Genomic DNA, 16,866 nt, shown 5'->3' on the forward strand with positions numbered 1-16,866 from the left:
ACCCGCCCCTTGCTGTAGCCACCCGCCCCTTACACGATATAATAGTATTACACCCGCCCCTTGCAGAGTGGAGCGAGCATCGGGAGCATGCGGCACAATATCGTGCTCAGTGCTCATGTGGTCGACAGCTTTGTTTATCTTCGGCGATTTTCGGAGGTCCGTTGCGCCTGCGCAGTACCATTATCCACCGGGGAGGGGACAATTCTCGTCAGGACACCGGCCAGTTCCATTCCACCGTCATGCCGGGGGAGGGGTGGAAACTAAAGGTCAGGTGATCTGTGACCATGACTCGGGAGCCGGGAGGGGATGTGCAGGAGACACAGGACCAGAAAGAAGTTACTCTCCCTGTGTGCCTGGTTAGGAGGAGCGGCGGGGCGGATGCATAGAAGAATCAACCTGTCTCTATTCTACTCCTGCAGCCTCTTAAATCTCACTTCTCCTCTCTCTCTTCCGCATGCATTCAGAGGCAGCAGGAGGAAGATGGAGAGATTGATTCTTCTATATCCTCCCATCTGGTTACTTTCTGCTGCCGCTCCAGTGCTCTCTGCAGGGCCGGACTGGGAATTAAAAATCCCAGACAACTTTATCACCCTGACACCAATGATGGAGTGTACTTTATCCCCCTGACACCAATGATGGAGTGTACTTTATCCCCCTGACACCAATGATGGAGTGTACTTTATCCCCCTGACACCAATGATGGAGTGTACTTTATCCCCCCGACACCAATGATGGAGTGTACTTTATCCCCCCGACACCAATGATGGAGTGTACTTTATCCCCCCGACACCAATGATGGAGTGTACTTTATCCCCCCGACACCAATGATGGAATGCACTTTATCCCCCCGACACCAATGATGAAATGTACTTTATCCCTCTGACACCAATGTTGGCGTGTACTTTATCCCCCTGACACCAATGATGGAGTGTACTTTATCCTCCTGACGGCTGACACTTCCGGGAGCTGCAACGTGCACTGGGGTCCTCCCCTTTCTCCCCCCGCACTGTTCTGGCCTGGGGTGGGCGGAGGCTCCGCCACTGCGCGTCGACGTCATGCATCGCACGCCGGACGTGCGGCATCCTTCGTGGACGGTGCTGCCGGCAGCGTGTCTACCATCGTTGGCTTGCATAGGTGGATTGTTTGTTTAGGCGCATCTCACCGGGTGATTTGACGGCCTGGTTGATGGAGCCTCCCCTCTCCCCCCTGCCTGCGCCAGCGTGACGTTGGGGGCGAGGCTGTGGCGGCGCTTCCCATATGAGCCTCTCCCCTTGTTGGGCCCTACACTCAGGAACTCACAAATCACTTCACTGTGTGGAACAGTATGCACCTCTTTCCTAACGTCTACACACTATCTAGATTTTGTATCTCCAATTCCTTTTGTTGCCTTTTCTTTCTCTCAGTTTTTCCTTGGTTCCTTTTCTTCCCCTCCTCTCCTCCCCAGCCCACACTATGCCTTCTCACTTTACACAGTCTTTCCCAACACCCTCACATATACCACTTTCTCACACACATATACACATATTGTTTAGTGATACGGCATGTTTTTATTTTCCTTTTATTCACAGAAGTCCCCATATTTGGGATCACCCCACACAGCTCACTACAATTTTGAACCACACTTTTCCACCCTCAGGGGGCGTTGTCTGTGTGGGTCGTTCTCGCCTTGCCGTGCTTCCCCAGCTCCCGGTTGAGACACCCTTTGGCTGGTTTGTGACTCTCGTGGACACGCCGCCCCCATGCAGACGCATTTTGTAAGTTTTGTGGGCTAAACGTATGGGTGGGGGAGTTTCTCCTATTCTATGTTTGCCCACTTGTTCTTTAGCACTCCCCTAGATTATTGATACTTATCTGTCTTTTACATCCCCACATCATTTCGGTTTTGCTCCTGATGAGTGGCCTGAAAGGCCCGAGATGCATAGAGCTAATATCTACCGATAAATGTTTGGATACCCAGACAGATGCCCAATGGACGTTCCTTTTAATATATAAACAAATCCCCCTCTACATATTTCCTGTCTAAAGACAGGTATTTGCACCCACTTCCGGCCACAACAGTCTCGGGCATACTGCGGGCATGACGTCCCCCCCCGCCCCCCCCCCCCCCATTGCCTATTGGCTCAGACACCCTCTAAATTTAGAATAGCGCCCCAGTCATTGGGAGCAGGGCGCTACATCAGTATATATAGTACATATAGACACACGCACAATATATATACCTGTATATAGATATTATTAATGGAAATCTGAAGGGATCTTGCACAGTATTTTATTTTTTTAGGAAATCTGTCTGATGTTTCTTTTCTTTAGCAAAAAAATTATAAAATCACCATGAATAATTATTAACACAACCCTCACATGCACAAAATTTCAAAATAAACAAACGTCTAATATGCACACCCCAAATAGCAATAATACGCTAAGTTTATGTAACCCCCTAATTAACTTTTTTTATTTTCTCCTTTTTGTAGGTTAAATATACCACTGGAAGTATTTTGTTACATCTGTTCTATACTGTAGGTCGTCAGGCAGAAGCTGACACGAGGACTCTATAATGACTTAACACCAAGGAAGGTCTGTGCCAGCCAGAGTATGCAATACCTGAAAATAGAAAGTACTTAAGGGACAGACGTCGTTTGTCGGGGTCCTTCGCTTCGTGGCTCTGAATAACAAATTTGTCTGAATTTACGAAATTCAAATAGAAAATTTTAATCAAATTTTACATCGAATTTTATTCGAATTCAAACTGTAAACGTATTTCTGAAATCAAAGACTGTGTGTTCTTAGTCAAAATGCACTTTTTAAATGTAAACATTTTGGTTGCCGCATTCGAATTGAAAAAAAATCAAAAATTGTTGATTCCACTGATTTGAAATTGAAAAAAAATGGTAAATTCTATTTCAATAAAATACATAAAACAAATTTCTGAATATGAATACAGAATACATTTTGAACGAATCAACTGAATTTAACTAAACTAAATAACTAGATTAACACATCTAAACGTAACAAAACAAATTTTATAAATAAAGGATTTACAACCACACTTAAGGACTTCCCGCCGCAGTTGTACGCTTGAAGTGGAATACCATTGTTATGGCAACAGCTACCTGCCATAACCCCAAAATCCTCTTCCACAGCGGGCGGTCCACTTTCAGATAAAAGTGGTCTCAGTGGTGAATTCGTCGCAAGATCACATTTATCGTGGGCGAGAACGGTGCCCCCCTCCTGTCACACTTCGGTGGTCTCCGCTGCTTACTGGAGCTGTCGGTAGCAGAGGAGACGATCAGGTCCTCTTTCCTCACAGGCTGGATGCCGAGTGAGGGAAAGATGGACCCCGCTTGGTTCCACACCATTGGATGGCGGTAGCAATGTCAAATGTCACTTTCGCTTAATGGTCTTAAAGGGGAATTTTTATTTTTATTCTTGCAAAAAAATAACATTTAATCTTTTTTATTGCATTTTAGTGTAAATGTTAGATGAGGTCTTTTTCTTTCACATTTAAGAGGTCCTGTCATGCTTTTTTTCTATTGCAAGTGATGTGACATAAAGTTTTGCAATGACCACCATTTTAGTCTCTAGGGTGTCCGAAAAAAATATATATAATGTTTGGGAGTTCTAAGTCTGAAAAATAGGCCCGGTCTTCAAGTGGTTAAAGAAATTTGTAATTTTAATGTTGCCTTTTAAACTTTATTAAAATTCATACTCCGCATCAAACTAATTTTTATTTTTTCTTGGTACATGTTCCCCACAGTAGTGCCATCCCCCCAGCCATGGCATTTGCTTGGCAAACCCCCTGCTTATGAGTCTAGAAAATAGCCATTCTTTTTTTTCAGTAGAGTTCTGATATGGCACCCGAACTTAAGTGATGTTTGCCCAACCTACCTTCGAACCAGATCCAGGTACATTCGGCTCATTCATACTTTGGACCATAAGAACATTTGTCTATCAACAATTATAATGTGCCAATTGACTTTTTGTTGTCCTGGTTTCTGTTGCAAATGTTACTTTGTTTCCTGTGTGGTGAAAACACTGTCTCTGGGAAAGTAACTGAGGGGAAATCTCTCTAAATCATGGCAGTAATGAAGGCAAATCTTGCTAATGACACCAGCACTGATAGCAGTAAAAAAAAAAAAAAAACAACAGGGGTTCTAACTCTGTCCCACTCTATCCAAAACCAGAAAAGGTTTTGGCTGAACATAAACATTAAGGTTTAGTCTTAGAATTAGTGTTTATGTATAGTTTATAGCCAAAGAGAGACTTGTGCAAAGGTTTTATGTTCACTTGCTTTCAGTATCAAAAGCCCTGAACCATAGACCAGTGTTTCCCAACCTTTTTTTTCACCCTTTAAAAATTATAACCAGTCTCAAGGCACCCTTTAAAAATTATAGACCGTCTCAAGGCACCCTTTAATAATTATAGACAGACAGTCTTGAGGCACCCCATTGTAAAATGTAAAAACTATTCTATTCGTTTTTGCATAACACAGCAGCATCCACACATGTAGGACACCCAACGTTAGAGGTGCTTAATTCTTCCAAAGCAAATACACGTTTGCAAACCGGTACTGACTAAGTATTCAAATGTTTCTCTTCATCCTCAATTTTTCCCCATCACTTAGCTAAGGTGCCCCCAAGAAAGTTTAAAGGTGCCCAATGAAAACCTATGACTTTGTGTAACTAAAAGCCTCCCTTGATCCACCTTCTGGCTTGTATACAATTTTGGGGCAGTTTTTAGCCATTTTTTCAAGGCACCCCTGAAGAAACCTCAAGGCACCCTGGTTGAAAAAAAAAACTATCATAAGAGAAATTAATTATTCTTTAGCTTTTCAATTAAGCTATTATTTAATGTTTCCCTGAGAGTTTTATCAAGTATTTTTGGTACTTACTATATATTTCAAGTATTATTGGATAATAGCTAGTGTCATTCTCTTCTTTAAAAGTGGATGTAAACCCGAATTTTTTTTTACATTGTTTTTGCTGGGACAATTTAGAGTATAAGATTTCCTATCATCTGTGCCCAGTCTTGCCACACAGAGTTAATCCAGCTCTGAGCAATCCTCTTTTATTGCTCAGTGAGATAAATCTTGACGAACAGAGAAAAACGTTGTCAAGTCATGTGGTTACTTTTCTGGATTTTGACTGGATGTTAGTGATCATAGCAGAATTTAGTGTAAGGAATACACAAGAGAAAATGCATGTTGACAGGCGGGGAGTCTACTGACATCACAACTCCACCCACCAAGCTCCAGATAACAGACCCACCCACAGAATCTGCAGTTTTTCAGTTCTTATAACAGACAGAGGGGAGACATTTGACAGGTAAGGATACATGCAGGAGGCATGTATATCCTTATAGATCAGCACCATGGCAGTAGTTTAGAAAAGATAAGAGTGGGTTTACATCCACTTTAAATCTGCCATTTTTACTAAACTAACAAATATAAGTTAAAAACATATATATTTGGTCCTGGACGACATTTTCTGGAGGATTAACATTATCTGTATTGTACGCTGTGGTCATGTCCCAAGCATCAACCACACCAACATGAAGATCTCTGACGATGTCCTTTACTATGAGATACTGAATATAGCCATGGAAGTCACTGAATCTCTCGGCATCTAAGTTTGTCTCTCTGGTGTTCTCTGTTTTAATGATGACCTTTGTGTCCGGACTCCGTAAGAAGAGACGTTCCAATGCTTTGCGCACATTAATAACTCTTTTAATGAAGAGGTGGATGGGGAAAGGTCTGAAGTTTTGTCCCAGGCCGATAACGATGACATGCTGTGGACCTCCATCCAGCTGGTCTATTTGCTCACCTATATAGTGATCATCTTTTACCCAGTAAAACTGATCTGCAACAATTGGATGGCTGTGCTTTTTCCACTGTAGTCTGATGTTTCTCTGCATATCAATTGATAACAGCATAGATTCCAATCCTGTCCGATGTAGATCAAAATGTTTCAATCCTGGTATAATAATAAAAAAAAGCACATGGTTTTAACTGTGTTTCAACTTTGACTAGTATAAGCTAAAAACTTTAGTGAACAAAAAAAAAAAGCTTTCCTTTTGGAACGCAATGCCTTGCATATAAAACAATTTGAAGCAGAAGTCCAGACTAAGGGCACCTGGTAGCAGAAAAGAATTACTATGAGCCCTGGTTCACACTGGGTACGATTTGAGATGCGATTTGACATGTCAAATCGCATCTCAAATCGGCGGCAATTGTCGGCAATGGCACTGTCCTAATCAGTGCGACGCTGCATCTGCGATTTCAAAAAGTAGTTCCTGTACTACTTTTTGCAATTTCGGGCCGCGATTTACATTAAATTGCGGCCGAAATCGCGGTAAAATCGCGCATTTTACCGCGATTTTGAATTCGCAGCAGTGTGAACCTAGGCTGAAGGTCAGCTCCTGACTACAGGTGAAGGTTCTGTCCCACCTTTACATACCTCCCAACTTTTTGAGATAGAAACGAGGGACACCTATTCGCAAAGGTATGTAGGCATAGGACACACCCCCTGCCACTCCCTCTTAACCCCTTAACGCCCTCCGCACTACTATATACGTCCGCAAAATGGCACGGACAGGCAGATGAGCGTATATATACGTCCCTGCCTTCTAGCGGGTGGGGGGTCCGATCGGGACCCCCCGCTGCGTGCGGCGGGCGGATTCCCTCGGGGAGCGATCCGGGACGGCGGCGCGGCTATTCGTTTATAGCCGCTCCGTCGCGATCGCTCCCCGGAGCTGAAGAACGGGGAGAGCCGTATGTAAACACGGCTTCCCCGTGCTTCACCGTGGCGGCGTATCAATCGAGTGATCCTTTTTATGAGGGAGACTCGATCGATGATGTCAGTCCTACAGCCACACCCCCCTACAGTTGTAAACACACACTAGGTGAACCCTAATGCCGCGTACACACCATCACTTTATGTGATGAAAAAAACCGACACTTTCTCTGAAGTAAAAAATGACGTTTTTGAAACTTCAATTTTCAAAGACGAAGTTGCCTACACACCATCGTTTTCTCACAATGATCTTGCAAAGTGAGGTTACGTTCCACCACGTTTTACAATTGAAGCTTGCTTCATAAGTAGCTTCTGGGCATGCGTGGATGAAAAAACGTCTTAGAAAACGACGTTTTTTGCTACACACGGTCAATTTCTGTGAAGTAAAAAGTGCACTTTTGAAAAACGACACATAAAATTGAAGCATGCTTCAATTTTTTTTGGTCGTTTTTTACAAGACATAAAACGACGTTTTCCCCCACACACAGTCAATTAAAGTGACGTTTTTAAAAACGTCATTTTTTTTTCATCACATAAAGTGATGGTGTGTACGCGGCATAACTCCTACAGCGCCCTCTGTGGTTAACTCCCAAACTGCAACTGTCATTTTCACAATAAACAATGCAATTTAAATGCATTTTTTGCTGTGAAAATGACAATGGTCCCAAAAATGTGTCAAAATTGTCCGAAGTGTCCGCCATAATGTCGCAGTCACGAAAAAAATCGCTGATCGCCGCCAATAGTAGTAAAAACATTTTTTTTATAAAAATGCAATAAAACTATCCCCTATTTTGTAAACGTTATAAATTTTGCGCAAACCAATCGATAAACGCTTATTGCGATTTGTTTACCAAAAATAGGTAGAAGAATACGTATCGGCCTAAACTGAGGGAAATTTTTTTTTATATATGTTTTTTGGGGATATTTATTATAGCAAAAAGTAAAAAATATTATTTTTTTTTCAAAATTGTCGCTCTATTTTTGTTTATAGCGCAAAAAATAAAAACCGCAGAGGTGATCAAATACCACCAAAAGAAAGCTCTATTTGTGGGGAAAAAAGGACGCCAATTTTGTTTGGGAGCCACGTTGCACGACCGCGCAATTGTCTGTTAAAGCAACGCAGTGCTGAATCGCAAAACCTGGCCTGGGCATTTAGCTGCAAAATGGTGCAGGGCTTAAGTGGTTAAAGGAGAATTATACAATAAAAAAGATTAGTTAAGCCCACAAGTGATTTTTTTTAAACCACTGTTATTTCTTTCTACTGGATTTTGACATTTACAAATGCAGCAATTTAGAAATTGGATGAAAGGTTTAGCACTGAGAAACACTTTTTAAAAGGTAAATTTTGCAATTTATATACAACTATATAGATCAGACCAAAATAAGGGAAACATTAGAAGAAAAGAGCAACAAGGGGACTTTGTTGTGAATGAGTGACAGTCCCTCTAAATTAGGGACAGTTGGGAGCTATGCCTGTATGTATTTTTCCTGTTGTAATAAACTGTATCAGTTTACTATTGTTCTGATGTATCCTGACATCTAGTGGTGGCTTAAGGTCACTACAACTTCATTGCATATGTAATTTGGTGCCTCATCTGACCTCTCCTCTTGTTTAGTGCTAGTTGGATCAAGACGATCACTGTTTCTTCACATTTTCAATTTGAGTGTAAGACTGCATTTACACCTTAAGGTGTGTCTTTTTCAGACTTTTTTTTAGCAGTTCGTGCATTTGTGAACATTTTATGCAGGTGTCTGAGGTTAGAGCAATTTTTAAATGATTTTTGGCAATTGAGAAGCTAGTTACTAGGGTAAAAAACACTCAATATGTGTGTTTTTTTCCTAGCAAGTTTGCATGTTTTTCAAGAGCTTCAAAGTCTACTGTGGCCAAAAATGTTTGAAACTTGTAGTTTGTAACTTGAAACTTGTACTTTTTCATACTACAGTTCTCAAGTAATACTACACTAAGCTGGAATCAAGCATAATTGAAATCCATGGGATTTTGGATGCTGAGCATTTAGGAGTTTTGGACTACAAAATGCTCAGGTGTGAATGGGGCCTTCGTTTTTCGAGAAACAGAGATTAGGAAAGTCACTGTCTTCGTATTATATTGCACTTATCTGAAGTAAAATTTCTTTGGATTCAACTTCTGATTTTTTTTGTAGCTCTTGGCTGCCTTTGGATGGAGCCAAGTCACCAGGTGGCCATACTGTTTAGACCAGGGGTGCCCAACCTTTTGAAGGCCAAGGGCTACTTAAAGCAATTTAGTAACCAGTCGCGGGCCACAAGGAGTGGAGTTGGCAGATGACAGGTCTGGGTCCAGTCTGCATATGCCAAGCAGACACAGCCCAATCTACTCTATGGGCCCTCTGATCCAATCAGAGGAAGGGGACAGATCCACTTCTGTTTTTTTTAGCAGAGCGGATTGGAGGTAGGCAGGTGTGAAAAAGTCTGTTTACATCTGCCGATCAATAGAAGTGAATGGAGAGTCCGAATGGGTCGGACCAATCGCTTGAAAGTGGCCTAAGGCTGCTTTTATACTGAAGGTCAGGGGCGGACTGACCATTGAGTCACTCGGGCACTGCCCGAGGGCCCCATGCCACTAGGGGGCCCCATCAGGGTTGCCAGGCTCAGTAAAACCAGGGACAGTATGTAAAAATCTGTGTTTTTTTTAGATCTGTCCCTGATATGTCCGAAACTGACATGCTTTTAATGTGAATATCCCAAGATTTTAGCTGTCCTGCCTCTGCACTGCCTCCTGGCGTGGTGGCCATCTGTAAGCCAGAGGGGCCCCATAATCTTCTATTGCCCGGGGGCCCCATGAGTTGTCAGTCCGCCCCTGCTGATGGTCTGTGGTCTAATGCGGCGCAATGTACCTGTGGTTTTTCCACGGTTAGCTGCACTTTGCCATAGACATCTATTATATCTTGCAGGTGTGGTGCACTTTCTGAAAAGCCGATTGTTTCCTCTACCGCCGGCTTTATTTACAACACTGATGCTCTCAGATGGAAGGTCGGCAACCTGCAATCTGGGCTTGCCAACCAGCCATCCCAGAACAGGAGGTCGTGGGCCACATCAGGGGGCTCCGCGGGCCACATGTGGCCTCCGGGCCACTGGTTGGGCACCACTGGTTTAGACAGACTGGGGTTGATTTTCTAAAACTGGAAAGTGCAAAATCTGGTGCAGCTCTGCAGAGAAAGCAATCAGCTTTCAGGTTTTATTGTCATAGCTTAATTGAACAAGCTGACGTTGGATACCAAAGAAAAAAGAATAAGCTATTGCTCTGACTGGAACCCAACCCATCATTAAACAGAGCACCTAAAAAGGCCAGGAGAGTGATAGGCAATACCAGGTAAAATGGATGCAGCTCCTCTCAGATTAGGTCTTGAGATCCACATATATAAAACAAACACAGGTGGGTACCTCCATCTAGGTGTAGCGATTTAATTAAAAAGGCATAAAAAACAAATGCACTGACTAGATAAAAGTAGATCAAGGCTTGTCATAAACCCATATAGACCTTCATAGGATCACCGTGAAGCTGCAGAGCTCAGCAGGCACGGTTGAAGCTGGTTGAAGCAGAGTTTTTGAAGGAAGTGCAGCCTGAAGCCTGACAGGCCACATGCCTGCTGAGCTATGCAGCCTGAGGGTGATCCTATAAAGGTCTATATAGGTCCATGAGAACACTTGATCTATTTTTATCTAGTGAGTGCATTTTAATATTTTTTATGCCTTTTTTTTTTTTATTTCAATGTTTTTATTGAATTTTTTATTTTGTTTTTGTTTTTTTATGTAGACAAACATAACACTATCATTAAATAGCATTAATTAAATTGTTACACCTAGATGGAGGCGTCCTCTTGTGTTTGTTTTTCAAGCTGAAGTTAGAAGCTGATTGGCTACCATGCACAGCTGCACCCGATTCTGAGTGCTCCAGTTTTAGTAAATCTCCCCCGCTTTGTCTATGGAGGGCAATGCATAAAGCACAAAGTCAAAGCAGCATTTGAAACAGAATAGTAAATATTGCAGCATAAGATGCTCTTTTTTTTTTTCCAAGAGGGTACACAAAGTAATGGTGATATGAAAACTCAACTACAGGAAGCAAGCAGATTTTGCATTAGTGAAGTCAGATCAGCTTAAGATTAATTTTGACATTTTGCTCTGCGTTACGTCACTATGCATATTTCTGCATTCTAAAGTGACATATTTCAAAAGTGTATCTTTGAGTAACTGCATGAATAATAGTTCATTATTACCTTTAAATGTTTTTTCTAAATAATTATACCATTGTTGTACAGTAGAGTCACCAGTCAGATGTATCATTTTGTCATTTAAACAGGTGTACATTTGTTCATGGAGTGTAAAATTGGCGAGGCGACAGAACGCAGGTCTCCATTTATTCTGTAACACAAATCCGCTGGGAAATGGAGGCACCATCCCAATCTTGCATTGTTCTAGAGGTGGGGGAGATGAGTCTGTGAAAATAAAAAGAAATAAATATTGATGACCTGCCACAGTATTTGTAATTTTCTTCTTTTAATGTCATGACCTGCAGACCCCTACCAGACAACATAGTCAGTTCATGCTTTTCCTAAAGCTTCTTTGCAAACTACTTTACAATTAAGGTGTACAGCTTAACCACTTCAATACAGGGCATTTTCACCCCCTTCCTGCCCAGGCCAATTTTCCGTTTTCATCGCTGTCGCACTTTGAATGACATTTGCGCAGTCATGCAACACTGCATGATAATAACAGTAACATTGATAATTTTTTTACCCACAAATAGAGCTTTCTTTTGGTGGTATTTAATCAACTCTGCGGTTTTTATTTTTTGTGCTATAAACAAAAGAAGAGCGACAATTTTGAAAATAACACAATATTTTTTACTTTTTGCTATAATAAATATCCCAATTAAAAAAAAATTTCCTCAGTTTGTTTTGTTCTACATACTTTTAGTAAAAAAAAATCACAATAAGCGTATATTGATATTGGTTTGCACAAAAGTTATAGCATCTACAAAATAGGGGATATATTTATGACATTTTTATCATTTTCGTTTTTTTTTACTAGTAATGGCGGCAATCTGAGATTTTTATTCCGACTGTGACATTGCTGCAGACATACTGGACACTTTTGACACTATTTTGGGACCATTCACACTTATACAGCGATCAGTGCTATAAAAATGCAACGATTACTGTATAAATGTCACGGGCAGGGAAGGGGTTAACACTAGGGGGCACTCAAGGGGTTAAATGTATTACCTAGGGAGTAATTCTAACTGTAGGGGGAGGGGACTCACAAGGGAAGGAGACCGATAGGTGTTCCTCTGTACTTGGAACACACAATCGGTCTCCTCTTCCCTGACAGGACGTGGATCTGTGTGTTTACACACAGATCCACGTCCATGCTCTGTTTCAGGCAATCGCAGGTGCCCATCGGACATCGCGGCTGCCGGGCATGTGCATCAATCCCCCTGAGTGACGCGCCCTCTAGATGCCCGGGAAGCTGAGGACATCATATGATGCCCTCCCAGGATGGGAGATCCCTCCTGCGGACGTCATTTGACTATGGCCGGGGAAGCAAGTGGTTAATCAATTACTCGTCTTAGCACTCACCCAACAATAATCATGAAGAGAAACAGTCGTAGCATTTAAAAGCACTCGCATATGTTTTAAAATAGTCTGGCTATTTCTCTTCATAGTATCATAGTAGGTCAGGTTGAATAAAGACAATAGTCCATCCAGTTCAAACTGTGTAGGTGCATGAGTGTTAGTGTCTATATTTCCCATATCCCTGTATTTCATGTACCTTAAGATGCACATCTAAGAGTCTATCAATATTCCCCGTAGCCACCACCAATTGTGGAAGAGAGTTCCACATCCCTATTGCCCCGACAGTAAAAAAAAAAAACCTCTGCAGTTTAAGGTTATCTTTTCATGATACATTAGTGAGTAACAGATCCACATAGCTATGTGAAAATGTACATATACAGGTATACATTTATTCACGTGTTGTATAAAATAATTTTAAATTTATTGTAGAGATATGAACTGATATCCCCCAATACCCCTGAAGAAAAAGCTATATGTGTATGAAACGCGTTGTAAGGAGTTGGAATACACCATACAAGTTTGCATCATCTATGACATTGTCTTTGGAGCCGTATCAATGTTTTTTTATACCTTGTTACTACAATAAAAATTTACTAAATGTTTAACATTTTGCGTTAAATCGTGCCTGTATAGTCCCATTTGGGGGATATAATTTCATCTATCAGTATTTTAAGTGGGGTGATATTAAGACAGATGCAAGTATGTTTTCTAGCTGTACATACATACAATAATTTCTATTGAATACATGATTAAAATATTTTTTTATATCTGCCAGGAGTATTCTGGAAAGGTAATAATTATCAGCATGGGGCATTGAAGACTGCAGACTGCAGCAATAGGAGTAGAGAAACAAGTAACATCTATACATATTTGTCCACTGACTATAGAATGAGCAAAAGAAAAGGGAATATGAATGATAAAGTACTTAACAAGGTTCCTGGTTCCTGCAGAGTCCAATTTCATTTAGCATAACATATCGGGAATCCTTAGCTTTTAAAGTGATTCTCAGCATGAGTGCATCATTTAGATGGAAATGGAGCATTAACAGGCTGCAGGTACCCCTGCTTTTTGTAGTCCAAGCACCGAGGAATGGCCAAGAATATGTCAAAATGTTCATACTCATTTAGTGGTCAATTGGAAATTCACACAGAATATATACCACACAATATCAGGTAAGAGCTTGATCACATTACCCTAAACAATGCGAACTGTAAACAGTAATAGCAGTATATCTAATGATCAGCTAACAAACATAAACAGTAATCTAATTACACAGTAAGCTAACTAACAACTATTCACCTAACAGTGATCTAATCAAATCTAATTAACATAAACATCCCATTTAGTTTGGTAACAAGATGAAGTGGACACAATACTAGCAGACAGAAAGAAACAATGAGTGACACAATTAAAAACGGGGATATACACCTAGGAGGCACACAATGGGGAATTATACAATGAGAGAAAGACACCTTAAAGCAGAGTTTCAGCCTCTGAAAAAAAATGTGAAAGTCAGCAGCTACAAATACTGTAGCTGCTCACTTTTAATATAAGGACACTTACGTGTTCAGGGATCCCATGATGTTGGCCCCCCAAAGCTGAATTATCCATCGGCTCAGGTGCAGGCGCTGGCATTGCAATTAAGAGAAACCGGCAGTGAAGGCTTTAAGCTTCACAGTCAATTTCCTACTGCTCATATGCGAATCACGCTGCACTTTCTGAATGGCCCCGTCACCTTCTGGGACACACACAGGTCCCAGAAGGCAGTGGGAGGAGGAGGGGGCGATGCAAATGAGGAGATGACGTACCTCGCCATGACGAGGTAGGAAGGAAGTCCTACATGAGAACAATAGAAGGTACAGAACAGCAAACAGATTACACATAACAGCAGGAGACACAAGCATCGGGTTGTTTAAAGCTGATTATAATATTCTGCTGTGAGTCTCCAAGGCTAGGAGGGGGGTTGAAGCAATCAATGCAGGTTTGGGCACAGAGGCCCCAAATCTGTATCCAGGTCCTAGGTTCCCAGAGTTCCCAGAGTTTTCAGGGAGACATGGACCTGAATCTGAAGCACAACCACTCTAAAGGTCCTGCAGGCACATACCCCCCAAAGAATAGAGCCCCCTCAAAGCCAGGGCCCATAGTCAGTAGGCAAGATGCTACCCTGCAGTCCCCTCCAAAACCCCCTGTCCTGGTTAGGTCTGTCAAAGTACAGAATAGAATTACCTTATGAATAATTTAAATATGATTTTTTTCAGATGTCCATATCACTCAGGAGGTGGAATGTGATACAGAATTTGCTCCTGCACCTCAAATAATAATACATTTTTGGTCCTAAAATGATAGTAATTATTTAATACATGCATGTGGATGCTTCTTATTGATATTATTTTATCACCCCAAGAGTAATGAATTACAAGTAAAAAAAATGTGGCCTGCTTTGCACTGCTTGTTAAAATATGTATTACACGCCCTATAGCCTTGGCTAATGGGGTGTTGACTTGCGAGGACTAATGGATGCAATTACTTAGGCCTGAATTGGGTCAGAAACACTAAAGACTAGAATGTTTTTAACATGTCTTTGGAAATAATCAATAAAAGGTATTGTTTTTTTGAGGCTTTGCCCTAATTTACAAATGCTAAGCCTTTAGAAGTGTTGCAGGCCACTATAGATTATTACCGACCTCCTTGGCTTAAGTTGTGTTAATGTAATGTATGATGGCCTGCTCTGTATCTCTGACTGTTAAATCTGTAAATTTGATGGCTGAATATGAATTTTGATTATGACAGACTTCATTACCATAACTATAACTGTGCAATAGCATTATTGGAGCAGTCTGAGCCAACCGCTCCCACCCCCTCTACAGCTCAGCCCTATAGTGAGTGCTGAAGGGGTTAAGCAGAATGTCAGTGACTGACAGTCACCAGCTCTCTGCAGCCTGAAGACTGAGAGTTGAGCGATCAGCAGTGTTTGATCACTTAGGGCCAGATTCACAAAGGAGATACGACGGAGTATCTCAGATACTCCATTGTATCTCTCAGAGTATCTATGCGACTGATTCATAGAATCAGTTACGCATAGATAGCCCTAAGATCCGACAGGTGTAATTGTTTAGTCTAGTTTCCCGTCGCAAAGTTAGTCGTCGTTTTTGGTGCCTTAACTATACACAGCACACGTATGTGCTGTATAAAGTATGGCCGTCGTTCCCGCGTCGAAATTTAAAAAATCACGTCGTCTGCGTAAGACGTCCAGGAATACGGAAGTACGCTACGCATGTCGCCGTTCGAAAAAATTACGTCACTTCGCGCAAAGCACAGCGGGAATTTCGAAACGGAGCATGTGCAGTAGGTCCGGCGCGGGAGCGCGCCTAATTTAAATGGCACACGCCCCTTTAAATTACGCGGGCTTATGCCGGAGGCTGCCAGCGTAGGTTTTCATTGCAAGTGCTTTGTGAATTAGGCACTTGCGATGAAAACTTGCGGCGGTGTAACGTATCTACGATACGTTACGCCGCCGCAGTTCTACGTGAATCTGGCCCATAGTTCTTGGTCTTAGTGCCGTGGGGGACAGATGCAGCATTGATCCACCTAGGTGAGTATACATTTTTTTTTTGCTTAAATCCATACTTATCTTTTAATTACATATTTTTTATGGGTAAATCTGTACACTTACTTACATGGAGATTACAAGTACTATGAAAAATGGGGATGCTGGTCAAAGATATAGATTATGCAGACTTTTGTTGCCTTCCTGTCATCCATATTAGAAGACAGATGGAAATATTGAGGCCCTATAGTGGATGTTGGGTTAAAAAAAAGTTTCTCACCCTGTTGCAGCAAAATAATGTGAAGATGTCCTTTGAAACCAAATGCAAATAATAAAAACTTTCAAAGATATGTACAACTTTAAGGATTACTTACTTGTACATGAATTCACATCAATGGATTCAAAGTTTTTGGGGATTTCAATAGCAATATTTTCCCTGGAAAAAATTGAATATCAATATAGAATTTTATAATATTGAATTTGCATTATATTCAAGATAGTAGTATGTCATTATATGCAACCTACACGCCATTTTTTTTTTTTTTAGAATCAACATTTATTTATACATTTTATTAAATCCCATTTTCTATAGATATTCATAAATATTTTTTGCAATACAAGAAAGAGGTATTGAAGTGGAAGTAAACCTTCCTATCGTTTTAAGCCAAGGAAGCTGCCATCTTGGCCTCTGTTTAACCACTTGCTTACTGGGCACATATACCCCCCTCCTGCCCAGGTGAAATTTCAGCTTCCGGCACTGCGTCGCTTTAACTGACAATTGCGCGGTCGTGCGACGTGGCTCCCAAACAAAATTGACGTCCTTTTTTTTCCCACAAATAGAGCTTTCTTTTGGTGGTATTTGATCACCTCTGCCGTTTTTATTTTTTGCGCTATAAACAAAAAAAGAGCGACAATTTTG

The 16,866-nt window shown here is 41.4% G+C and overlaps 1 protein-coding gene across 4 annotated transcripts in view; it reads right to left on the reverse strand.

The window, feature by feature from the left end:
* Window positions 1–5,340: 5,340 nt before the first annotated feature.
* The window catches only part of LOC120918895 (NXPE family member 4-like), a 114,535-nt gene continuing 103,009 nt past the window's right edge, over window positions 5,341–16,866 (reverse strand). For all 4 annotated transcript variants that reach the window (XM_040330759.1, XM_040330756.1, XM_040330757.1 and 1 more), the window contains exons 4-6: window positions 16,322–16,383; window positions 11,042–11,260; window positions 5,341–5,969 (exon numbers count right to left, since the gene is read on the reverse strand). In XM_040330759.1, coding sequence (XP_040186693.1) covers window positions 5,434–5,969; window positions 11,042–11,260; window positions 16,322–16,383 — 817 coding nt within the window. In that variant the 3' untranslated portion in view covers window positions 5,341–5,433. The remainder of the gene's footprint in view (window positions 5,970–11,041; window positions 11,261–16,321; window positions 16,384–16,866) is intronic.

The sequence above is a fragment of the Rana temporaria genome, chromosome 12, assembly GCF_905171775.1.
Source record: "Rana temporaria chromosome 12, aRanTem1.1, whole genome shotgun sequence".
NCBI lineage: Eukaryota > Metazoa > Chordata > Amphibia > Anura > Ranidae > Rana > Rana temporaria.